This window comes from Pseudorca crassidens, chromosome 14, assembly GCF_039906515.1.
Source record: "Pseudorca crassidens isolate mPseCra1 chromosome 14, mPseCra1.hap1, whole genome shotgun sequence".
In the NCBI taxonomy this organism is placed as follows: domain Eukaryota; kingdom Metazoa; phylum Chordata; class Mammalia; order Artiodactyla; family Delphinidae; genus Pseudorca; species Pseudorca crassidens.
This window is the reverse complement of record NC_090309.1, coordinates 79,287,733-79,315,714: the sequence shown is the minus strand read 5'-3', so window position 1 is coordinate 79,315,714 and position 27,982 is coordinate 79,287,733. Positions and strand designations below refer to the sequence as shown.

The window sequence follows — 27,982 nt, the reverse complement described above, 5'->3', positions numbered from 1 at the left end:
CTCAATTGTCAATCTTTTTTTTTTTTTGCAGTACATTTTTTTTATTGGACTGTAGTTGCTTTACAATGGTGTGTTAGTTTCTGCTGTACAACAAAGTGAATCAGCTATATGTATACATATATCCCCTCCCTCTTGGACCTCCCTCCCACCCATCTAGGTCATCACAGAGCACTGAGCTGAGCTCCCTGTGCTATACAGCAGGTTCCCACTAGCTATCAATTGTACACATGGTAGTGTATATAGGTCAATCCTAATCTCCCAATTCGTCCCACCACCCCTTCCCCCACTGTGTCCACATGTCCATTTTCTTCATTAAGAAAGGAGTGATACACTTTCTTCACTTGGCTTTCCATATATCACACTCCCTTGTTTTTTTTATTAGCTCACGCATTTCTCTTCTCTCCTTTGATATTTTCTCTTCTTTTTATTGATCTTTTAATATTGGAGTGTCCCAATGTTAAATCTTTAGTCCTCTCCTCTATCTACACTCATTCTCTTGGTTATCACATCCATTTCCACAGTTTTAAATACCTTGAATAAACGGCTGACTACCAGATTTAAATCTCTAAAACAGGTGTTGCTTCAAAACTCCGGACTAGCCTATCCTACCCTTAACATTTCCACTTAGATATCTAATAAACATCTCAGATTCAGTATGTCTAAAACCAACTCCTGATACCAACTACGTTAGTCAGCTCAGGCTGCCATAATAAAAAAGCACAGAGTGGGCTCAAACAGCAGGAATTTATTTCTCACAGTTCTGGAGAATGGAAGTTCCAGATAAGGGTGTCAGCAGGGTCAGTGTCTGGTGAGAGGTCTCTCCGTGGGTCGCAGATGGCCACCCTTCCTGCGTGTCCTCACATGGCCTTTTTCCTCAGTGTGTGCAGATCTTTATCTTGTTCTTTCCTCTCCACCATCTATTTCCAACAATCAGAGTGATCCTTTTAATCACAAGTCAGATCTTACTCTCTCATTTCATTCAAGTCTTTGTTTCAGTCTTAATTTTTCAATGACCCCTACCCAGACCACCCTATTTAATATTAAAACCTCCTCCTCCACATACATTGCCCCTCTCCCTCACCCCATTCTGCTTTTATTTAACATCTTCTAACATATTATATAATTCACTTAATTGTAATGTCTATTGTTTATGTCTGCCTTGATTAGCATTTAGGATCTACAAGAGCAGAAAATTCTGTCTATTTTGTTCACTGACATATTCTGAGTGCCTATAACAGTGCCTTATACATAGCAAGTACCCAATAAATATTTTGGATGAATTAGTAAGTTAATTCTATTCTTATATTAATGAATAATAATAAGTATTTGAGCAACTGTTCATGACAGTGCTTAGTTAAATATTAATTGTCATCACTTATTAAATGCCTACCATGTACCAGGCACTCTGTTGGACAGCTTACAAACTTTATAATTCTGATAAAAACCTTGAAAGTTAGGCCTTACTATCAACAATTTGGAGATGAAGAAACAGAGAATCTAAGAAATTATAATGAGTTGCAGCCAGATCTATCTGTCTTCAAAACCCCATGCTTCTTTCTGCTACAATATGCTGCTTCTGCTTTCAGTTTATTTGTTTCACACTCTTTTTGGAAATGCAGGGCATGATGTAACCAAAAGTCATAACGTTGCATTTATTTTCATCTCTTGCCCGACTCCTTTTCTACCGAAAAACCAAAACCCAATCTGCTGATTATGTCTCCATATGTCAGAGAAAGAGGTCCACGTTTCCCATAGTACTCAAGTCAGAGGGAAATATTTAAAGAACTAAGTATTAGATCAGAAAGAAGAACTTTCAACATAGACTCTTAAACATCAGTGAAACTGAAAATTAGCACATAGTTATCAGGAGAAATACTTTTATTTCTCCATTTTGCTTCAGAATAGAAAGTTAAGGCAGGCATATTCTGTCAGAATTTCCAAAACTGAAAAGACTTTCATGGCTGAAGTTCGAGGAATGTGAAAAATTTTTAAACTTAAAGAATATTGCATCTATCTATTCAACAATCCTTTTAAAATGTTTTTTGAACTCCTATCACTAAATAAATTTTACCTCTTATAAATCTGCAATTAGGAATGGGATGAGGTAATAATCAATTCATCATAAACTCATTTTTAGGGACTAACTAATGTTAAATAAAATCCTTTCTCACATATAAGAACATTGTCAAATATGACATTACTTCTATTTTGTCCAGTGATGACTTGAAAAAAATTTTAATAAGGTCATGTTTTAATTTTTTAAATTATATGTTCAATGTAATAAATTTAGAAACTTTTCCACCTGTTTGTCAAGCTAGGCTTCAGCATAAATAAAACTATGGTTAAAATATATACATATATGTTTAAAGTGACAAGAAATGTGGACATGAACATAAATGGATTGTTTTGTGCAACATTTAAACTATTACATAATCTTATATGTCTGAGTTAAATATTCATGTATTGATAGATTTATTAATGTCTCATTTATTTGCAATCTTCTTTTTAAAACCCAGCACTGGCAAGGTGCTAACATTTAACTAATGAGTAATGGAGACAAGATATTCAGAGTTCATCAAGAGCCCATAAACCTTACCATCACTTAATGTCATGCCATGCCTTTAATGTTTAATATAAAAATATTTTTTAATTGAGGAAATTAAATTTAACATTTTCATTAAATTTTAGCTAATGCCCTAAATTATGAATACTCAAAATATAGATTCATAAATAGAACTGTAAACATGCAGAAATGTTTTAACGTTTAAAGATTAAGATACTATGCACTGGGTTTCCCTGGTGGCGCAGTGGTTGAGAATCTGCCTGCTAATTCAGGGGACACGGGTTCGAGCCCTGGTCTGGGAGGATCCCACATGCCGCGGAGCAACTAGGCCCGTGAGCCACAACTACTGAGCCTGCGTGTCTGGAGCCTGCGCTCCGCAACAAGAGAGGCCACGATAGTGAGAGGCCCGCGCACCGCCATGAAGAGTCGCCCCCGCTTGCCACAACTAGAGAAAGCCCTCGCACAGAAACGAAGACCCAACACAGCAAAAAATAATTAATTAATTAATAAACTCCTACCCCCAACATCTTCAAAAAAAAAAAAAAAGAAAACCACAGCGTTAAAAAAAACAAAAAGATGCTATGCACTATGATTAGGTACTTAACTCTACTTTTTTGGATTTCTTCCTTTCTACTTAGTCTGTGAGATTTAAGAAAAAAAAGAGAATTGACTTTATTTTTATTTAACTTTTAAATGTATAACTCCTGTATCTCCCCAACCAGGTTGTCAACCTCATGAGAGCAACCAAATTTGATATTCATTGTATATCCAGGAGTTATCCTGATGTCTTGCATACTGTAGCACTCAAAAGAAAGGAGAATAAAAGGAAGAAAAGAAGAAAAGCAACATTAAAGCAGACAGCAGTTATAAAGTTAATGGAAGGAGCATTAGCCTTCATTTCAGTTCAACAGCATTTACTATGTGACAGGTACTGTGTTAGGATCTAAAGTCTTATAATCTGCTTACTTGAAAAAGTCTCTTAAACTAAACATTAGTTTCATTATCTGGAATGGGGATGAAAATGGATTGGTAAGAAGATTTAATGACACAAAATATAGAATGCACTATAAACTTTTCAAAATCTATACAAATACACATAAGGATGATAATGATAAACTAGTTACTATTTTGCAAATTTAATTTCAAGTATAATCTCAATTACTTTCATAATTCTATCTCAATTTAAAACTTATCACCTTGATATACTGTCTTTGTAAGAAAAAGCTGTTAAGCAAAGGAACTTTACATCCAATTTCTAACAAATTCCCAAGCAGTTTTCAAAGACACATAGGAATGTGTTAGCCATAGCTAAGAATTCTACCATAAAATCAGTTTGAGTCAAAAACTGGAAAGAGTTGCAAATATGAGAGTTTTTTCCCTTCTGTTGTTATGAAATTATGATGTCACTCATGTGATAAGGAAGGAAAACTAAGCAAAATATTTTTAAATAAAGAGAAGTTCAAAAGTGCTATATATAACACCATGAATGTACTTAATGTCACTGAAATGTATACCTAAAAATGATTAAAACGGTAAATTTGTATTATGCATATTTTACTGCAATAAAAAAAACTGCTATATCCTTTTTAAATTTGTTTTATAGTAAAAGGACTTCCATGGAACCTGGCACAGAACATTACACATGTTAAACTGAATTGGCCAAACATGTATAATGGTTGAATTGTGCCTTAATAAAGAAAGTGTCCTGGAAAGTAAATATTCAAAACAAATGCAGACTTCAAAGCATAAGGGTAAATATTCCTCAGCCTATGCTTCATATGTGGAATCCTTTAAGGCAGGATACCCTATTAGTAACTTTTTTATTTATAACCTATAAGTGATGATAAAAACTCCTTTCTAAAATATTAATAATAATAACTATTAGTAATTACATGCTTGCTATGTACCAGGAGCTGTGCTAGACATTTCATGTATATTATCTCTAATGTTAGTCCCATGAAAATCGATCACATAACCCTTACTTCACTCCACTAGTCCCCATAATTACAAACTTTAGAGCTACTGAAACTTCTTTTTTCAGATGTGGAAAACAGATCACTTCCATAGTATTGTCTTTATAAAAGACCTCAGAAAATCCAAGCAATTATTCTTATGATATAGAATAGTAATTAATTTAAGAGGGAGTTCCTTACAAGTCAGGTAGGCCTAAACCATTCCATGGGTAGGTTCCCTTAAAAGGATGGCTCCTGTATAGAAAGAATGATGAGTAATACGATCTGAGTTTTACAAATGAGAGGATTTATAGAAATGAGGTCATTTATTCAGTTCCAAACTCATCATATGCCCTCAGTAAATGTTTGTTGAGAGCATGAATAAATGAATGAGTTAGGAAACAGATCATATACTTCCTACTTGAGATACATGAGAGATAATGATGATCACTACCCTAAATCTTTATTCTTTTTCTTTTCCATCATCCTTTAATAGCAATTAAAAGTTGCTAAAGTACCTAAAAATATTTCACATTCTTTGTTATCTACATTCAATATCTTTCCCTCTTGGTATTTCTCCTTTTATTTCCAATAAGTAACCCACAGGGTGTTTCATTTGCAGAACAACAGAATATCAGAAGTTATTTTAGTGATTACAATATACCAAATGAAGAAACATTTGAAAGCCAAATGAGGCTACATGACATATTCAAGGTCAGGCAGAGAGAGTCAGAATGAAATCTCAAATCTCCTATTATATTAGTTGTTCAATGGATTTTGCCTCTAAGATTTTTTGGGGGTGGTGGTGGGTGTATTTTTTTTATTGAAGTATAATTGATTTACAATATTATATTAGTTTTAGGTGTACAACATAGGGATTCAATATTTTTATAGGTTATACTCCATTTAAAGTTATTACAAAATAATGGCTATACCTGCCTCTTAGATTTTATTAGCTAAATTTGTATACTCTCTTAATCTGGAACCATGATATATACGTGAATATTCCACACAGTAGTCGGCAAACTGATGGACATTTATTGGGTCTAAATACATACTTGTTAATACATACTTCTGTTAATACTTGATGGTTATTAACATTCATATAGTCACAGAATTGGAATTACTAATAGTATTTGGTTGTCCATGCAGCACATCATAGGGCATTCATTATACATCACAAAAGTAACACATTAAAATATTCCCTTATATTGGTTAGTGGTTTTGATTTCCACTTAGTAGAAACTTTCCAGGCCTAGCATAGACTTTTACAGCTCCATCTTAACGTTGACCATTTAGTCTCTGGTGCATTTTGGCTCCTAAGTGCAGCTCTTGCTAACAAAATAGAAGATAAAATTTCCTTTGGAGCAATTTTGTCCTGGCTTAAAGTGCTTTGAAATGTCTCTGTTCAAAAAGAAAAGGTTTTGTTAATGTTGACAGTGTAATTCCTTTAAAAAATCCCCAAAAAGAAAATCTATGAGAGAAACACTTTCAGAAGTTGATAGGTAGACACAGCCACAATTTAAAATGAACTATAATTAGTCCCTTTTTCCCGAGAAAGAAACTGTATTGATAGAAGGTGAAGGCCTAAGATATTTGAAACATAAGTCTTCTCATATAAGATCCCTAGCTAGAAAAGTTAAGATTATAGGAACCTTAAATAAATACTGCTAAGTGAAAGAAGCCAGGGTGCAAATATGTAAAACATGACTCCAACTATATGATATTATCGAAAAGGCAAACCTATAAATACAGTAAAAAGATGAGTGGCTGTCAGAAGTTGTGGGCATGGGGGAGTGAAGAGGGGTGAATAAGTGGAGCAGAGAGGATTTTTAGGGCAGTGAAACTATTCTGTATGGTATTATAACAGTGAATACATGATTTTATGCATTTGACAAAACTCACAGAACTGTACAACACAAAGTATGAACTCTAATGTAAATTGTAAATTTTAGTTAATACTAATGTATCAATTTTGGTTCAACAATTATAGCATATATACCACAGCAACACAAAATGTTACAGGGAAACTGGGGAGGGGGAGTGGGTAGTAGTATACAAAAACTCTGTACTTTCTATTTAATTTTTCTGTAAATCTAAAACTATTTTAAGAAATAAGTCTATTAATTTTTTAAGTTAGTATTATAAAAAATGTTAATGGTTATAAAACTATACTCTCATTTCTTAATAAGAGTTTTAATCTAGCATGAGAGTGTTATATCTCTTCAGATAAACACATGTTCAGCTGCATACAACTTTATAACATTGTATATTTGTGAATCGTAGGTGCTATTACACTTTCTATGTATACAGCACCTTCGAAAATATTCCTAGATGCAAGTCCAACTTTGTGGCATTCTAATCAAAATATGTTCACTTAAAGAAATTTCTTTCCTGTCAAAAAAGTTTTAATTATTAAATAAAAGTTTAAAAAATATATGTGATTTAAGTCTGTTTTAGAGAAATAAATCAGTATGTACACAGAATTATACATTGAGCTAATTTCTATACCACTCTGCAACATGCAAATTAAAATTTTCTATCCATAAGTTTGTCACTCCCAAAATAGGAGGAGATTTAGATGTGTAGAGAAATTTTGTGAAAGTATATAAAATGTTTGAGCAAAATGCTACTAAATTGATTAGAAAATGAAGTAGCAGCTGGAAGACCCTGATCCACCCAGCAGGCTATGAAAGAACCCTTTGTTCTGCCCCATTACAATAAGCTGCCTCTAAATTTTGGTTATTCACACGAAGTCCATATGTCCTATAGCAAGTTGTCCTACTCATAAAGGTACTTGATGGCTGATAATGACAATAACAGTAATGCTGAGGGTAATCATTCCAAGTGTAGCATTTAGAATAGTGGTAGATTTGTGTGGTATTGTTTTGTGAAACAAACTTTAAAAGACACAAAATATAATTTTATAAAACATTGATTTTTACATAAAAATTTCATAAAGTTTTGCTGAAAATCAGCGTTATCAAGAATAAACAATAAGGGGTTTCCCTAGTGACGCAGTGGTTAAGAATCCGCCTGCCAATGCAGGGGATATGGGTTCGAGTCCTGGGCCGGGAAGATCCCACATTCTGCGGAGCAACTAAGCCGTGCGCCACCACTACTGAGCCGCGTGCCACAACTACTGAAGCCCACGTGCCTAGAGCCCGTGCTCCACAACAAGAGAAGCCACCGCAACGAGAAGCCTGCACACCGCAACAGAGTAGCCCCCACTCGCCGCTACTAGAGAAAGCCCGGACGCAGCAACGAAGACCCAATGCAGCCAAAAATAAATTAATTAATTAATTTTTAAAAAAAGTGTGTAAATTAATTTAAGTAGGTGTTGTTTGTTTTAAAAGGCATTTATACAAGCCTTGTGAGGAAAAAGTTGGGTTCTGCTTTGAAGCTGGCCTAAATTCTGAGGGAGACAGAGTAAGCAAGAAACAGCCAAAGACAAAAATGTCAAAAAGCCCCACTGGATTTAGCTATATTCTCTTCTGCAAACTAAAAAGGCTACAAACTTAGTAGATTTATCAATAAAAATACAAAGCCAAGCATAAAAAATCATGAAATAAATGCTATATTAATATTCAGCATGTAATCAATAAACGTTTTTGAATACAAGACACTGATAAAGTGCTCTAGAGACTAAAAAGAAGTTCCTAATATGATGCCTATGCACAAGCTTAGATAGGTGAAGAGATAAATAGTATGACAGGTGTAATAAATGTTTTATGAGTGAATTTTTAAAGAAAGCGCTAATGTTATTTATGGTTCATAGTAATTATAACACATTCAAATAGTTGGAGAAAGCATTATAGAGATTGTAATGTGAGGCTGGATAAGATTTAAATAGGTAAGAGAGGAAAGCACTTTAAGAGTGGAAAGAGCATTAGTAAAATGGGAAAATATTAGCTGGAGAAAGTGAAGCATTAACAGACTAGTTTAGTTATAGGGAAGCTGTGGGGTGATCACCCAGAAAGTTACATTAGGTCAAGTCACATTATAAAAAGAATGGAAAAGGATGAATAGGTCAGAGAACTCCTTAGGAAAAGAAAGCAGCAGGATTTGATAGCACGAAATAAATGTCAGGTAGAAGAGTGAATGATGACTGATAGGATTTCGGATATGAGTTGAAGTTATTGACCTGTAGCAATGTGGAAATTAGAGCAGTATCTGATAGCAGTTAGGCACCTTGGCCCTGAAGCAGGCTGCCTGGGTTTAAATTCTAATTTTTCAGTTAATACTTTTTGAACTTAGACCAGTTATTTAAACTCACAATGTAAAACAGAGATAGAAATCTGTGAGGTTATTTAAGGATTAAATGATTTAATATATGTAAAGATTTAGAATAGCTCCTGACTCATCTCATACATCTAATGGATATTAGGTTTCTTTATTATTGTTATACAATTGAAATTAGAATTTGAGAAAGATATAATTTGGCACCTAAACCATAAATTTGGTATGGTAAATGATCCCATCAAATTGAGGAAACTTCTAAGGAACACAATACAGAAGTAAAAAGCAAAAGTCTATGGGCTAAACTTTGGAGTTTGCTTATATCTAAAAATCAGAGAGTTAAAAAAAAATAGTATGGTCAGGAAAATAAGAGGTAGTGTATTATCACAAAGCAAAGGTATCATAGGTGCTAGGCAGCTAGCAATGCAAAGAAATAAGAGAAAAGGCACTCTGAAAAATGGCCAAAGTCCTCAGTGACTCTTAAGAGTGTTTTTTCTAGTGAAGGAGGCAGGGAAGGACAAAGAGAAATAAAGACTCTGAGAAGAGAAGGGATATGTATATATATATACATGGAAGATTACAAAATAACTGAGTAGGAATTGGAGCTACTGAATGTAGAGCAATGACATAAGGGAAAGAAAGGGCAACGGCAATTAGCCAGGCAGCAGAATCAATCACAAAGATTTCTTAAGAAGAAGGAGACATACGGATTATGTAATTAAGTATGTCAATAAAATTATGTTTATTGAAATATAAATATTATGTTAAATTGGTATTAAGACTATTTTTAAAAGTTAAATCAGAATTACTATAGTTGCTTTAAAAATGGTTATTTTAGTCAAAATGTCAGATACAGTAAACCCATTTGACTTTTCATATTTCAGTTTCTTTAGCATTAAGTTTTTTCTCCTCTTAATCTCAAATTTTTAACATGTTGAAATACATACATTATTGAATTTATTAAGTATTCTGTAAAAAAAAAGTATAGTTACAGAACAGATAACAACTAAAAATACTTTATGTGCTTATTAATAATAAAAAGTTATTGTTTCATAGAAATATGTAGGGGCAAGGAACTGTTAACAGTTGTTTCCTCCATCAAGAAAAATCAGATCGCTGAGTGTCAAAAAGTAAGAGAAGGAGTTATATTCACTGTTTCTTTTTTTTCTTTACCCTTTACGTTTTGTACCATGTCTAGATATTAACATTTCAAAAACAAATAAAATTTAAAAGACTATTTGAAGGAAAACATAAAAATAAAAAGGCAAAAATAAATAAAAAACTTGTTCTAATAGCTTTTTTTTTTACTAATGCGAAGGGAATACGTACTTAGACAATTTAAATGTATTAAACTGATTTTATAAAAAATTTAAATGGGATAAGAGATAGGACATTGAATTTTGAGAAGTATTTTTATAATTGTTTTCAAAATTATTTAGAAATTATATATGCTTTTACTTTGTTCTACCTTATTTTTCTCTTCATAAAAAAAAGAGGAAGACATTTAACATTCTGACAAGCTAAGCAGCCGAATTTCTGAAGAAAGATACACAGTAAGCGATCTAGATTCAAGCTTTGTTTTGACATCTTTGGCTCAAGAAGAAAATGCAACAAAGTATAGCAAAGAAGAGGGAAGAGAACTTTAAATGCCAGAACTCGCAGAACCATGTGCCTCAAGAAGAAAAGTTTAATCAAAGTGATACATTTAAGACAAAACTATTCTTGTTCACTTTGTTGATTCTTGCATTCAGCTAACACTTATTGAATACTTATTGTGTCAAGCCAGTTCCTAGGCACTGGAAACACAGTGACAAATAAGAAAAACTTTTGCCCTCCCAGAGTTTAAAATTTAGTGAAAAAGGCTGACAACAAACAAGATAAATAAGTAAAATACATAGTCTGTTAATGGCAAAGTATTAAGGAGGAAAAAATAAAAGCATGGAAGGGGCATATGAATGTTAACAGAAAGAAAAAGCCACACTGAGAAAGTGACATTTGAATAAAGTTCTAAGGAAGCGAGTGCAGGCAAGCTATACAGGTATCTTAGGAACAAGCATTCCAGGAAAAAAAAGCAAGTGAAGAAGCCCTGAGGCAGGGAGGGACATTCCTTTTGTATCCAACAAACAAGGTCAGTGTGGTTTCAGTAGAATGAAGAAGGGGAAAATAGTAGAGAGGAGTTTAGGGAATTGAGAGCGTCAAATCATCACATACCCTTGTACATGAAAGTAAGAATTTCGGCGTTTTCTCAGTCAGTCAGAAAACCTTTGGAAAGTTTTGAGCAGAGTTGTGATGTGCTATGACATATCTTAAAGAATCATTCTGGCTAATGTGTTCAGAATAGATTGAAGGGGAGCAAGTACTAAAAGCAAGGAGACCAACTGGGACTCTACTGCAATCATTCTGGCAAGAAAAGCCCAACAGGATTTGGCGGTGGGCCAGCTGTGCGTAGTGAGAAAAAAATGTCAAAAATGACTCCAAGATCTCTAACCTGAGTAACTGAAAGAATGAAGTTACCACTCACTGAAATGAGAAAGCCTGTGGGAGGAGGGGTTTGCGGGGAAATATCAGGAGCTCAGTTCAGGACACGTTAGGTTTGAGATGCCTATTAGACCTCACAGTAGAGATGTTGAGTAAACAGTTATGAGTGAAGTTAAGGGAAGAGGTCCTCAAGGCTTCTTCTTTTTTTTTTTTTTTGATTTTATTTACTTATTTATTATTTTTGGCTGCATTGGGTCTTCATTGCTTTCTGTACTTGCAGAGAGCGGGGGCTACTCTTCGTTGAGGTGTGCAGGCTCCTCATTGCGGTGGCTTCTCCTGTTGTGGAGCACAGGCTCTAGGCGCACAGGCTTCAGTAGTTGTGGCTCGTGGGCTCTAGAGCGCAGGCTCAGTAGTTGTGGCGCATGGGCTCAGTTGCTCTGCAGCATGTGGGATCTTCTCAGACCAGGGTTTGAACCCGTGTCCCCTGCATTGGCAGGCATATCCTTAACCACTGCGCCACCAGGGAAGCCCAAGGCTTCTTCTTTTTTTTTCTTTTTTGAATTACGTGTGCTCAAAATTATAAAATTTATTAAATTACAGAAACATAATTGTAGAGACTTTTAGATTATGAGTTTATTCTTTTGCCGGTACCCCAGATAGGTAAAATAGTTTAATGACTATTTCTTCTCAGTTTGCTGTTATAGCATGTGCCCGTGCTTAAAAACAAAAACAACAGCAACAAAAACATGAAATGGGAATATGTGAAGGATAGCTTCAGTGATATATTTTACAACTATATGGAAAAAATATAATTTAGAACCCTTCTGGTATCTTTATATCCTAGTCCCTGTAGCGCAAAGGATAATTTTTAGTAGTATAAATTCTGTCACAAACTACTGTATGTCTATGTAAATACGTATAATGTCTCTGTTATTAGAAAATTTCCCCAAACTGATGGCTGACTCTACAAATATCCTTTCATGTGGCCATTTAGATGGAACTAAAGATCAACTTTACTACATATTTTGTTTTCTATTTTGATTAACTAAATAATGTTAAATGGATGACATTAACTTGGAAGTTTGCATACTTAAGGCACTGACTATCAACATAACTTTTTCAAGTTGATTTAATGGAAGGCTCTGCTTCTCTTCTCATGCTCACTGTTAATGCATCCAAAAGCTTGTTACTTTAAACTGAAGTAACACAGAGATTTATTCTAAGGTTGAATAAAAGCAAGTATTTTTTGAAGTGGCTTTCATCCTTTGAATATTTTTCTTCTGATCTGAAAGCATTCAACTTTTACATTTTAAGAACAAACATAAAAAGAACAATGTGGAGAGAGGGTGGATTTCAATTTTAAATGTCTTCTACCATAGCCCTCAATGCAGACTCTTCAAACCTGGCTATGAAGACAAAAGCAAAAGAGCCAAAATGCTACTTCCCTCCTATCCTCCAACTTTCTAATTCCAGAGACAAAAATTCACAGAACTAGGGATAAGAGGGAAGGTGGGGCCTGTTTCTGTGTGCATATGTGTGTTTGGGTAGGTGGTACTGGGGGAAGGTGTACTTGAGTAATGACACTAGCACGAGCAAATTTTCCATTTGAGGAGGTGTAATCTTCATCAAAATTTTAATGAGAAAAGCTCTACAAATCAAAGTAGTAGTGGGGTAGTGGCATGGAAAACCACTGCAGCAGTATGTGCTAGGAATTTAAACTTACCACGTAGTTCAGAGTGTGAAAGAACCAATAGTGATTGTAAATTTGTCTACTATTTATTAGAGAAAGAATGAAAGCATATATAAAACCCTAAAATTAGGAATAAGACTGGAGGCACAAAAACTTGCCCTAGAGAAACTTATATGAGAACAAAATTCAGTATTCACACACAGCAACAAGGAATAGGGAAAAGGACAAACCTTGGTTTGTGAAGACAAACCTTGATTGTGATGAGATCTGCCTTGTATAAAGATAAAAGAAAAATCCAACATGGGACTTATAATAATAATAAAAAGAAGGAAAAGGAAGATGAGGACCTATGTAGAAAAAAAGTTAAAGGAATATCTTCATCAGACTCAAAGGAATAGGCATACTCCTAAAGATAACCTAATTCAGGATATAGGAAAAAACTTAAAGAACAAGTCAAACATTCTAAATAGTTATTAATTATTGAGTATTTCCTATGTATCAGTATATTGTTATTCATTACTGAGGAGTTCTATCAGAGCTGTTATAAATATATCACATGTATTAGCTCATTTAATCATCACAATGATCCCATGAGATATTATTATCCCCTTTTTAGATATAAAGACTTTCCCAAGATCATAAAGCTATTAAGAATTCAAAAAGGGCTTCCCTGGTGGCGCAGTGGTTGAGAATCTGCCTGCTAATGCAGGGGACACGGGTTCGAGCCCTGGTCTGGGAAGATCGCACATGCCACGGAGCAACTAGGCCCGTGAGCCACAACTACTGAGCCTGCGCGTCTGGAGCCTGTGCTCCGCAACAAGAGAGGCCACGATAGTGAGAGGCCCGCGCACCGCAATGAAGAGTGGCCCCCGCTTGCCACAACTGGAGAAAGTCCTCGCACAGAAACAAAGACCCAACACAGCCAAAAATAAATAAATAAATAAATAAGAATTAGAAATTCATTAAAAAAGTACATTAATATTAAAAAAAAAAGAATTCAAAAAGACATAGCTATTATGAGCAGGTATAGAACTTTATTCATTCGTATACTCAAATAATATTTTATGGGTACTTACAAGGGGCAGGTACTATTCTAGGCACTTGGGATATATTAGTGGGGGGAGGGGAAAGAAACCTGTCTTCAAGAAGCTTGTATTCCAGCAAGATATAAATTATATAGTGTGTGAGAAGGTGATGAGTTCTTGGGGGGAAAACCAGAAATTAGAGCAGGATATTGAAGTTAGAAAGTACCTGGGGAGGGATCAAAATTAATGTATAAAGCTGAGTTTGAAATGGTTTTTAATGTGTCTGAGAACCTTGGCTTGTAATACAATAATTTAATCCAGTCATATTTATTTTGTGAAGTGATACGTCAGTCTTCCTTCTGTCATTGTATGCTTTTTGATTTTTATCTTTTCTTGATGCTTCCCTCTTTCCTTACTTTTTGCTAAGTAGTCCACTTTATTGTTATTTCTCTGCCAAGCGTTTTGAAAAGTATTACTCTACTAATGGTTACCTTTAAATTATGTATATCATTTATTTCCTCTATGTACAGAAACTAAGCTCCACAAGGCCAGTCTTATACATGTCTTCTTACGTATTCTATTACTGAGCCTAATACAGTAGCAGGAGTATCAAAATATTTTTGTTTTATGAATAAACAAGTTAATAGTAGGTATTAACTACATGATCATAATTCTGCTCTGGGGCCAAAGATAGACTCTGGAGGGAGAAACTAAAACTAGAAAGTGAATACAAAGAAAGGTGAAAAAATTGCTACAGAACAGAGTGCCTCTATCCCAATCCTGACTAAGTGATCTTGAAAAACGTACCCATCCTCTTTGCACTTCTGGTTTTTTTTCACTTTAAAAATAGGGAGAGTGGATTTGAACAGTGGTTCGTTACCTTTTTGTGAGTCATAGATCCTCTTGAGAAATCAATAAACACTAGCAATGTTCTCCACAAAAGCTTTATATACATAAACTTATGTCAACATAAGTTGACATATTTTATAAGATTATGAAAAGCCTTTAATGTGAACATTGTTTTTTTATTATTTTTTATTTTTTGCCGTACGCGGGCCTCTCACTGTTGTGGCCTTTCCCGTTGCGGAGCACAGGCTCCGGATGTGCAGGCTCAGCGGCCACAGCTCACGGGCCCAGCTGCTCTGCGGCATGTGGGATCTTCCCGGACCGGGGCCCGAACCCATGTCCCCTGCATCAGCAGGCGGACTCTCAACCACTGCGCCACCAGGGAAGCCCCGAACATTGTTTTTTTAATGTGAATATTGTTAATGCAATATGAAACACTAAAGAAATATTTTATAACATTTAAAGGTAGATACACACATTGGATGCATACACACAAAACCCTCTCCATATTTTATAATAAAGAAAGCCCAAAACTCCTAAGCTGGAAGGAAGCATTTATCCAAAGAAAGAAACAGAAGATTTATAGATGTGAAATGTTTTGAAGTATTAAAGTCCAATACCTTCTTCTAAGTTCTTGTCACATATTTATTGCAGATAGGGATGAAGTTGTTTAAGCTTAGCTTTTCTTGACAAACCAATTCTGATTGGTCGACTGCATGTCTTAAGAGGTAGTAGTCTTGAAATTCCATATGAAAAGTTACCACCTAAAAGTATAAGACAATAAAAGTACATAAGGGAGTAAAAATCAGTCATAGTTTCTATGCTTAAAAATTTTTACTAACTTCTAATCATGATACTAGCAACATTTACTGAGTCACTGAGCTAAGTGCTTTGAATGCATTACTTAACTTACTCCAATCTCCATTTTTTAAAAGTGGAAAACTCAGCACAAAAAATTTAAGTAACTTGCCAAACATACAATAAAATAGCAGCTAAATAAAATCAGCGTTCCAGTCAGGAAATCTGACCTAACAACAACAACAAAAACTATATAGGTTTTAAAGTTAACTTGATGTAGTGGTTGTAAAGACCATGTTGTTTTTCTATTAGAAGTTACTAGACTATACTGTTAATAATTACATTTGGCTTCTAATAGAGATTATTATCAATAATAGAGCACAAATGTATTTCATCTGTCATGTATCAATGGAGGGCTCTAATTTTGAAGTTTTTATTTAACATCACACTAACATTTTCTAAAAAGTTCAAAACATTTCATGGAGGTATATATGTTACCAAATCAGTTAACCAAACAAGCAGAATCAATTACTCTTGATAATGAGTACCTCTCATTAACAAAATACCTCTTACTTTGAGTACTTTTTAAAAAATAAACAGTAGGGTACATATGTAAAGCTAAAAATGTATCAAGCTTTAATGAATTAGTGTGACCTTAACATAACAGCACATTATGCTAAAAACAGTGTAATCAACCTAACGTTAAATATGATAAAAGGTAAACAGCATGATTTCTATTAAGCTGAATCAAATAGAATCTGTGTGTATCTATGTAAACAATAATGAAATACAATACAAAATTTAGCTATATGTAAATAGAGAGAAAACACAAAAATAGCTATAAATCAGTTTATGATATTTTATTCAACATTAAAATTATAAAGTTAATTATAAAAATAAGAGGAAAAATGTATTGCTAGATTTTTTCATTTTTTTAAATGAAAAAGGATGGTCTAAAATAAAATTGTTGGATCATGAGTGATACACTAGATTTGGTTATAAATTAGGTAATTTCAGCAATTTATGCTAAGTGTACATCTTTATTATGAAATTATTGTTTCAGAAAAAAGCTATGATTAGTCTACTTGATTACTTTTTCAAAGTATAGCTTTCCTCTTTCACATTCTAATACAATAGATACTTCTGGTAATTTTGCAACGGATGGGAAATGGGAAATCACTGAACCAATTTGTATCAACAGCAGGTCTTTTGCAAAGCACATGACCTTAAACAGTCATTAAATTGTGGCTATAAGAATATGCTTCTTTGTCTCCTTGGATTTCCTACCTTTTTTAAAAACTAAATAATGATCCCTTTTATTATTGCTATATACTAGATTAACTTACTGCTTTGTATTGTGTAACAATTCTAAACATCCAAGCATAATACCAGAAATTGCTCATTTTAGAAATCAATGTTAAAGAAAAAAGTCATGAACGTTGTTAGTGGTCTTTTAGAAATAATGCCAAATCAGTTGTTTTCTAAAGCCTTGTAACTCAAAGTTCCAGCTCAACTCAAAGTCTAGCAGCATCTCCATTTGCTAGGACCTTGATAGAAATGCAGAATCTTAGAGCCTACCACACAACAAAATCAGAATCATTTAATAAAACACTGATTCATATGTCAGATGAAATAAAAACTCACTTGAGAGCTGTGAGTTTCAGTTTTATTTGGGGACTTACTGTGGACCATAACCCAAGATACAGCCTCTCAGATAGCTCTGAAGAGGTAAGGGAGGAGGTCAGCATATATGCGATTTTGGAGAAGGGGTACCTGCAATCAGACACACATCTTGGTAGAAGGTTACTGCTAGTCAGGAGGAACAGATATCTTAGTTAATTATTTTAGTTCTTTTCTAAGTATGGGAAGATGCAAGAAATTGGATTCATACAATTTTCCCCTGAAAATATCTATCTGAAGGCCTGTTCTGCCAGTTTTTCCAGAGCACAGAATGCCTCATTCCTGATTTCCGCCCTGAACTCCTTTCAGGGTGTGCTACAGGTCAGCAAGTGCAATGGCTAATGACTCAATCCTTGTAGAGTTGGGTGACTAGTGACATTCTTTGGCTGACATATATCCACATTAAAATTAGAGAAGTAGGGCTTCCCTGGTGGCGCAGTGGTTGAGAGTCCGCCTGCCGATGCAGGGGACACGGGTTCGTGCCCCGGTCCGGGAGGATCCCACATGCCGTGGAGCGGCTGGGCCAGTGAGCCATGGCCGCTGAGCCTGCGCGTCTGGAGCCTGTGCTCCGCAACGGGAGAGGCCGCAACAGTGAGAGGCCCACGTAACGCTAAAAAAATAAAAAATAAAATAAAATAAAATTAGAGAAGTATTGGTGCTAAATGATATATAAAGCACCTGGCACACTGGCTAGCTGGCATTTAACATGCTCAAAGTACTTGCCTTCTCCATACCACAAAGAGAGAAGAGAGAGACAAGGGGAGATAGGATACCCTGGAGATATTAGTAGTAAAAACTTTAATTGGAGGCATCATGATGACAAGTGGGTAGGTATCAATAACATTTCTGTACAATCAGAAGTTTTCCAATACCTTTAAAATCACCCTACATAAGCAGGCACCCACTCTCCCTAGGCAGTTAGTCCAGTATTATCCCCACTTCACAGTATCTCCCAACTTTTCCCTTACACTATGGATTTTAACAAGCCTCAGGATCATTCCATTTTTATGCACTTTGAAAGTGGATTCAAAACAACGATCCTAACATAGTATTAAATAACTGTGGCTGACCTCACACATTATTTTTCATATTTTATAACAAGGAGGAACTTTTCCTTGTGAAGCCACAATAGAGTATCATGGATTCAGATATTTCCAACAAGTGTAACATTTCTTTCCCAATTTAGGCACATAGTTTAATCTGCCTCAAATATCCTTTTTATTATCACAATTAACATCATGATGACAGAGAATATGTTCCTAAACCCAATTTCTTCCTTTCTTCCTATCCTAGAAGAAACAACCCCTATCCTTTTCAGGCCAATTCCACCATCCCGCTTTTAGTCTTAGAGAGTATTGTTCCTTTAATTATTTCCTTTATTCGTGGGAGAAGAAATTTCCCATGGGCTTTTGATCTTCCAAGGACTTGTATTAATTTTTAAGAGTATTTCATTGTAAGCTAAGAAAAGAGGAAATTATGCAATTCTGAAGTGTCTGAATAAAAGTACCAGGGACAGCAATTCTACTGATGAGAAGCCAGGAGAAATGCTTTGAGAAACTATGCATGACTGAAGATATTTTGGTAAATATACTTCACCTACATGATTATTATTTCTAGATCTAGTCTTATTGTGTAATACCAGCAATTTCTGACCAAATGGAAACGTAGTTATTGAGAAAATAATTCCTTAATTTTAATCCAACTCTTACCTCACCCCCATTGGTACTACAAGTTAGAACAGATATTAGACTTAGTGTGTCTCATTCTGATATTAAACACCTCTTAGGCAAAGGATAAGGTTAGCTGTTTAACTTTTCTTCAGTTTGATTTTCTATAGTAAGCACAAGTTTAAACGCCATAGTCCTAAATCATGTTAATATATGTAAATGATGCTAATTTCTTTCAAAATCACTACATAAAGTGTACATATAAAGAGCCTCATAATCTTTCACGAATAGAAAACAATGATAATAAATGTATAATTGGGAGTAACATCAACATAAATCCAACTTAGATAAATGCCTTTTTCATTTTTGCTAATTAATGTTACATACATTCGATGTGTATATTAGGTATATATATATATGTGTATATATATATATATATATATATATAAAACACCTATTTTATCATATAGTTATTGCAATGCATCACTGCAAATATTTAAACAGTTTTAGAGTGCATTTTCTAATTACATTCTAAATGATATTTTAATTTTAGCTAATTTTTAACTATAGGAATTTGCATCAGTAAATTATTAATGTTTACAAAAGTATTAAATCATTGTATTTATTTGTTAAAACCCTAAGTATATTTTCCTCATGCTAGAAGTACAAAAATTCAATAATCATCTTAGAAAGTATTATAGAAAATAACTAAAAATCTTACCTCCCTTCAGTAAATAATTAAATTTTTCTTCCTTAAATTCATCAGAGAAAAAAGCTGGTCTTTCAGGTGAAGGTTTTTCACAATCTAAAAATAAAGATCAATGTGTTATAGCAAAAAGTAACTTTTATATAAAATATTAATACTATAAAAAAATTACTTTTTCAGGAATATTTCCTCCCATTGGCTCCTAATATTTAGATAAGTAAAACAGGACAAAGCTCCTTTTAAAAATTTCATCACTTGTTCCCATCAACTTCAGTATGTTATTTAATGTTTGAACAACCCTTTATAAAAAAACAATAATGCATCAATAAACATTGTCTTATACCTTATCTTCTTTTTTGCCAAAATTATATATTTGGCCTACACAGAAAAAAAAAAAAAAAGCAGCATTTTCTTTTAACTCAGAAAGTATATTTTAAGACTAATTTCATACCTTCCTTAGTAGTAGAGTAGAGTAATTCTTCCTCTGATGTTCTTAGACAGCAATATTCATTAGGAACTTCCTGTTCTCCATTTTTGGGTACTTTTTTCCATTTAAATAGACTTTGGTGTTTTTCATGCGTATTAGGCCCTGCTATCGTATCACAGAGCAAAGAACATGAACATATTTTGTTTTCTGTACCCATTTTCAAACCTTTTTTAATCTCCGTTTTTACCTCCACAACATCATTTTCTACAAAGTAATTTTCTTGCCCATTGTTGGTTTCCACAGTGCTTAGAACTTCATTTTCCATACTAATTTCATGAAACATATGAAGTTCTTCAAGTACTAAATCAAATTTACTCTTCATCTCAAAATCGTTTACTGTTGTCAGAGCGTCTCTTGATAAACACTTGGCAGATAAGTCCTGAAAACATTCATTGTTCCCAACACTCAAATGAGTTTCAAACTGAAGATTAAAACATTCTGAAGAGTCATTCTTTGGATGAAAATGCTTTGAATTAGCTAACTCACTTTCTTGAAAAATATTCTCAGATTCATTTCTGTCAGCTACATTATTTCGATTAACATATTTAGTTTCTTCCGCACCTACTTTCTTATTCATTAATGAAACTGGTTGCACAAAAAATATGCCTTCCATTGAATAAAAACTCTTTTTCTCTTCCTTTTCTATCTTAATATCTTCATGAACTTGGCAACTGTTTGTTAAACTTTGTGCTGTGACTTTTACTTCCTCCTTCAAAATTAAGTCACGTTTTTTTTCTTCAATTTCACTTATCAAGTCCCCAAAATTTAGCACCGGAGTTATAGTTGTCAGATTGGTTTGTTCATTGTGTTTTTTGTCGTGGCTTGCCTGTATAGCCTGCTGCCTAATATTGAAGAAATCTTCAAATATGCATTTAAAATTAAATCTGTTGATATTATTATGCTTTTGTTTTCCTTCAGAATATAAATCTTGGTTCTGCATATTTATTTCATAAGTATTTTTATTAATATATTTCTGGATCTGTATAAATTGAGGACAAGACTTAACATGTGTTTTAACAGTTTTAGGACTACAGTGCACCCAGTTTCCCACACTCATGAGTCGTTCAGGACAACTCTTATTCTTGTAATTAATTTCTTTTGTCAAAAAAATTTCATCGATGTCATCAAAGTCCATTAAAAGGGGAATTTTTTCATATGTTTCAAAAATTGGAAAGTGTATGTTTTTAATTGTCATACTGGAGGAACTGATAAGTTTTTTCACTGTAACGTTTTTTTGATAATTCAAATATATTACCCATTTGAAAATGCATCTCTCTTCTAATTTAGAATAATTTTCAATTATTGTTAAAGAGTCAAAGTTATTGAGCAAAGATGTTATGTTGGTTTTCAATATAATATTTAGAAGGTCTAAAACACCGGTTTGTAAATATATGCTTAAAATGTCATTATTTCTATTGACATTCATATTCCTAGTTATTAGATTTTGAACATCAATTTGATTTTTACACTTCAAAATTCCATACCAGGTTAAGATATTATTATCTTTTTGATTTCCTGAAATACTTTTAAGGAAATAAAAAATTCCTGTAATGAAATTTTCAAAAATACTGCTTAAACGAAAGTCTTTTTGTGTAGTATAACATCTCAACTGTAGCATATTATCATTTTCTCCTTTACCTTTGAACCAAAAAATTTTTATTGAAGCTTTTTGACTACCCAGTGTTTCTATCATGAGAGGCTTTGATTTTTCTTCATGTGTTTTCATGACTTCTGTATTGTGATAATTTTCTTTGCTTAAAAGATCTGTTTCTAATAATTGTTGCAAATTCAATATTTCTCCAGTTGTTTTCATATTTTCACATTTAGTTTTGTAACTACCCATAATCCAACAATTTTTCCTATTTTTTCTCAAAATATGTCTAATGTTACAGTCCCAGTTTTTCGATTTTTCTGATCTGGTAGATATGTAGCTGTCCAGGCATGTTTCTGCCTCTTCCCAATTTGCATTTTCTAGTTTTATAGTGAAATTCTTTGCAGAGTCTATTGCATCAGACTTGATACTACAGTGATTATAGTAGTGTAAACTGATCAAGTCTTTTTTTCTCGCACAAACACTTTGGTTGCTGAGTGACTGGTGGTTACTTCCATAACATTCAGAAAAAATATTTTCTGCATCCACAACTTTTTTATCATCCTGTAACTTTTGCTTCTTAACATCAGGTCTATTTTGGGACCAGTGAATGTTTGTGAAATCCCTCACATATGCCTCATTTTTGTCATTTTTCTTCATTATTTCCTTTAAATAGACAGAAGACATTTTGCTATTTAAATCAGTTGGAAACTCAGGGATACTTATCGTGCTGCTATCTCTGAAATAGCTGGGTTCGGCAATTTCCATGCTGGGCTGGATTTGAGATTTTGATATTTTTAGTGTAGATGCTGAAATGCTATTTTCTTTTTTATTTGATGGCGTAACGCTGTCAGCTTTACATCTGTTCTTAATATCATGAAACGTTGATTTGGTTTCCTTGTAAAAGGTAACATCTAAAAATGAATTTTCTGTCTGTTTTGTGCAATTATTGTCTTTCTGGCTATTGTCTCTCCCCTGGAGTAAATATCGTTTTCCATCATCGTTTTTAATTGCCTGTCCATCATGTATAGAGGCGTTGGGCAGCTGACCAGCCTCTGTTCCAGATCTATCACTGCAATGCACACCGAAGGACTCTCTGTCATACAGCCCTGGTTCACAAGACGTTCTAGAAGCCTTCAAACCAGAATCAAAACTTTGTGAGGGGAGAGACCGCAAACAACTCTTCATCTCAAATCCGCTATTTTGGCATACCAGATTACACATCTGCTTCTCACCGACAGATTTCTCCACACGCGAGTCTGTGGAGTTATCAAAAATCTCCTTAGCTGAAACCAGGAGCGCCTTGAAGGGTCTGGCCGACGACTCCCAGGCTTTTTCCACCTCAGACAAGCGAGGCACCAAAGGCAGCCTCCAGCCCGCCTCAGAAACACCACCGGGCTCCTCAAGACGGGGCCGCTTACTACGGGGTGGTGGGGAATCAGGGTCGTCAGGAGGCGGTACAGGGGAAGCAGGCTCCCCGAGCTCCACAACCTGCGGCGCGCGCTGCGTGAACGACATGACAGCGAACTGAGGGAAGCTGTCAGAGGCTCCGGCCAGACTCGAGTCTCTCAGCAGGCGCAAAGTGGCTCCGCCCCACCGCGCCCCCCAGAGCCCCACCCCCCGAGCCCGCTTCGGTCACGCCCCTGACACGCCCCTTTAGGTCTGGCCTCGGCCCTAGCCTCACGGCTAGCCCACCTCGACCACGCCCCACCCCGCCCCCGTGGCCCAGGCCTAGGCCACGCCCCCAGCCACCGCACTCCCGCGAGTCCCAGGTAGTCTCTCCCTCAAAGCACCTAGCGCCTGGGACTGTTACTTTTGTCTATTTTTAGCGCCCTTTGCTATTGCCAGGGTTGTAGCCGATTGAAACTTTTTCTTCCCTCTGGTAGAATTAATGAGAAAAGTCAGAATCTCTTTTTTTTAAATCTGTGAACTGAAACAGCTTTATTTTTTTAATTCTAAAACTCTGTGTTTTCCTCAGAAGCGACTTCTCCACAGTTTCTCCCGAGCGTCTTGTCCAGTAAAACCATGCAGTTCTGTAAACACCAAACCAAATCTCTCTGTGTGCGGATAAACTTTCCAAAATGCTCTTAATAACCCCAGTGGCATTGAAAATCAGGTTTCCACTTCACTCATGAAGTGTGTTTTAGGAAAGGACGGCACTGGTACTTAACGATCTGAATATTTGAGGAAAAAACGTGTGTAGAAACTATTATCCAGATAAATTATTAATCTTCATTTTAAGACTGTAGAAAAAAAAGTTTTCATATGCGCTGTGGAGTTTTCTTTCCCAATATTGTGAATACCACTACTTAAAGATAAAAATTATATGTTTCAGCTATTCTGTTCATTACAAGCATGAATAATCATACATATGTGTGTTCTGAGTCACACATAATAAATTTTGTAGATGTTGTTTTTCTTTTTCCTCTGCTTTGAGAACAATTTATTATCTTCAGTCAATTCTGATTTTTGTGAATGTTGTACTTCTAAAGAAGAAAATGATTTTCAAAATGTTTATTAAGAAACTTGCAATTACTGCTCAGTAATCAAAAACATCAGTCCCCTTGATGATTGTTTCAAAGTTGATAAGTTGTATGTTCCCTGGTTAAAAAAAAAAAAATTATAAGGACTGCAATAATGTGCAACAGGAATCCTAATTTCATAACCCATAGGCATATAAATGGCAAAGTACGACTGGCATAATACTTTAGGTAATAAACTGTTCATCAGCCTCCTGTCTTGTAAATACTTAGATATGCTGTGAATCCAATTCTAGGCATTACTTTGGCTGTGAATTCTTCCAGAGAAATGTTTACTTAAATTTGTTGAAAGCCTTAAAGTATAAGCACTTCATCAATGCTGTAAATAAGAATGTGGCAGTGGCTCAGATTACGCCTCAGGGAGTTCTCAAAGTGCTGCTTCTATATATCTTTAGTTCCACTGCTTTTTTATCCCAGATTTTCCTCAGTTCTACATTCCATTCAAATGCACTCTGTTCTACGCTTTAATCAGCCTCCAGACTGACTTGCATAGCCAAGGTGGATATAACTGGTACATTAACATAACATTAGAAATAAGCTTTCTATCTGTATAGGAAATGCCATAGCTTTGTGATTCTAGATTGATCTTTAACTTGGTGTTTCTTTCTCATCTTGCTAGTTTTCCCCAGAACACACTATTTTTTAAATCTCTATCACACCATTATTTTAAAATTATGCATTGTTTAAGGACTAGAATTCAAATAAACCCAGAAGTTTTCAGTTTAATTCAACAATTGTTTGAGAACTATGTCTAAGATGCTCTTAAGTGTACAGAAATGTATGGTTTTGTTTTTGTTTTGTTTTTTTCTGAAGAAACACAGCAATGAAGACAGGAAAAGAAGTCTTTTCTTGCACTTATTTCCACGTTACATTAAAGACCACTGTCACTTTAATCAATGCCTATTGAAACTACGTGTGTTTTTCCTTTATTTTTAAAACGCTACCTTGCAAATAGTTATGAGAAATGCAAAAAATTGGATCTTCAACTCATCTTAATCAAAATATAAATGAGACATTCAAATCTTCCCTACTCTTCAAGGCCCATTTCAAATGTCACATTTTTCTATAGCACTTTACCCGCCCTTCCTTAGAAAACTCCTACCTCCTTAAAAAACAGTAAACTGAGCTTTAAGGCCAGCACCTGTCATTCCTTTCAGCTTGGTGTCCTATTACAGTTCAGCTCTGAAGGAATGAAAGAATGAGATAAACCTCATACTTAAAATATGACAAAAGCTCCTTAGAGTTAAGTCAGAAATTCACTCAGTACCACAGGATGCCTGAAGTCCAGTATCCTTAGCACCATATGGCAGATCCTCACAACTAGATCCTACCTTAACTTTTTTGGCTTCACCTTTTTTTACAATTTGCCCTGTGCTGCCTACACGAGACTGTTTGTTATTTTCTTGTCTTTTCATGCATGTTCTCAATACCCTCCTCTTTCTCCACCTGACAAATTCCTATTCAGCCTAAAAGGGTTCTACCCAAAAGCTACCTCCACTGTGAAAGCTCTACCTCATCCCTGCCCTATCCAAACCGCAGGCAAGATTATTTGTATCCTCATCTGTGTTCCTGTAGAACTGAATTTTCAACCATACTATAACACTTACAACATTGTATTGAGCTGTTTACATCCCCTCTACCAGACTCTGTGTTAATAGGGCAAAGATCTATTCATTTTTACATCCCCAGTGCATCAGTTAACTTCAGTTAATGAGAAAAAATGTAATTATAGTACTATTACTATACCTTTACCAATCCAAATGGATTTTGTGGTGTCTTAAGTGTGTTTTAAGCTTCTTGTTTTGATTTTATATGTTAAAATGGAGACTTGCTTGAGATCATACCAACATAGAGCCAAAGATTGACTTTAAATATTACCAGTATTAATGTCATTTAAATTTCATGGTAAGAGCAGATATTCAACAGGACAGATTTTCTCTTTTATGTCTTTTAATAAAGCATGTAAATGATGAATAAATACACTCAGCCTAAAACTTTATTTCAGGGCTTCCCTGGTGGCGCAGTGGTTGAGAGTCCGCCTGCCGATGCAGGGGACACGGGTTCATGCCCCGGTCCGGGAAGATCCCACATGCCGCAGAGCGGCTGGGCCCGTGAGCCATGGCCCTGAGCCTGTGCATCTGGAGCCTGTGCTCCGCAGCGGGAGAGGCCACAACAGTGAGAGGCCTGTGTACCGCAAAAAGTTTCCCTTTCATTTATCCTCTTGAATTTATTCTTATATGTCATTAGATGTAACCTAAACCTATGTCTTTTCCAATCAGCCCCCCAAAAAAAACACTTTATTTCAGACTGACAAGATAATCAAATATATTTTAAACACTTAATAAGAACAACTAACACAAATATTTAAACCAGCGCTTCCCTGGTGGCACAGTGGTTAAGAATCTGCCTGCCAATGCAGGGGACATGGGTTCGAGCCCTGTCCGGGAAGATCTCACATGCTACGAAGCAACTAAGCCTGTGCACCACAACTATTGAGCCTGCGCTCTAGAGCCCATGCCCCGCAACAAGAGAAGCCACTTTAAAGAGAAGCCCGCACACGGCAACGAAGAGTAGCCCTGGCTTGCAGGAACTAGAGAAAGCCCACGCGTGGCAACAAAGACCCAGCACAGCCAAAAATAAATAAAAATAAAAAGTTTATTAAAAAATATTTAAACAAAATACAGGGGTTAAAGAGGAAAATATCACTTACTAAAAATATTTAAAATAAATATGGCTATAAATAACACCAAAAGCATTTTTTATCAAGTCACTAAGAAGTTCTAGTTGGAAAAATATTTCAGAAAATCATGGTGCTCTGTATATCCACATATGCAATTAACCTTTCAGCAGAGCAACAACTGTAACTTAATAAAATGGTCTTAAATGAGACAATGTATAAGCAAATACTTTAAGCTTTAAATCACCTCCTTACTGTCAATTTTCATTAATGACATCATTATCTACCCACTCTCCTAAACTAGAGACTCTTAGTGTTATCCTTAATTTTTTCTCTCTTTTATAGTCTTTCCCCATCACCCAACCTCTATGTAGACATTCATCAAATATGGTTAATTCTATATCAAATATAACCCAGGAATTAATCTTCTCTTCTTTATCCATAATGTTTCAGCTTTAGTTCAGGCCCTCATCATCTCCTGCTGAGAATAGTAAAAAGAATGATCTTTTTACATGTTACATGTTTCCTGACTTAAGAACTTCTTTTGACTCTTTGATACATACAGAATAAAATACAAGCTCTTTAATTCGACATGCAAAGTTCTTCATAGTTCATCTCCAAACTGTTTTTTCAGCTTCTGTATACTTCCACAACACAACTAGCTTTCCTGCAGCTCTAAGCTTCTCACCATTCGTCAAATATATAAAGCCCTTTCACAATTCCAGGTCTTGGGCCTATGCTGGTTCATTTGCCTAAAGTGTAATGTCAGGCCTTACTTAAATCTTAAGTCCTTCCAGTTTACAGCCATGTTGTATGTTTAGACATCCACAGTTTCATCTGCTCCCCTTTCTTTAGTTCTAAATATTATTTCATTAACGTACTATTATATTTTTTGCACATTTAGCTATTCAAAAATAATCATTTACCTGAGCCCTCACTGTTGAAAAACCAGGGCGGCGGGGGTGGCTGGAAATGTTCAACTATTTCCAACACTCATCCGATGGTCTAATAAATTTCAGCATCAATTAAAAGATTCTTTGCTG

At 35.0% G+C, this 27,982-nt stretch overlaps 1 protein-coding gene across 2 annotated transcripts; it reads right to left on the bottom strand.

Annotated features, from left to right (window-relative positions):
• Positions 1-461: 461 nt before the first annotated feature.
• RAD51AP2 (RAD51 associated protein 2) lies at positions 462-27,982 on the bottom strand. Of its 2 annotated transcripts, XM_067703932.1 has the most exons (4): positions 20,096-23,240; positions 19,660-19,743; positions 15,414-15,557; positions 462-917 (listed from the first exon to the last, which is right to left on the bottom strand). In XM_067703932.1, exons 1-3 carry the CDS (start codon positions 23,238-23,240, stop codon positions 15,439-15,441), a joined length of 3,348 nt encoding a protein of 1,115 aa, XP_067560033.1. In that variant the 3' UTR covers positions 462-917; positions 15,414-15,438. The 2 variants fall into 2 exon arrangements, 1 of the variants encoding a protein (XP_067560033.1); XR_010934276.1 differs by lacking the exons at positions 462-917; positions 15,414-15,557; positions 20,096-23,240 and adding exons at positions 17,697-17,881; positions 27,866-27,982.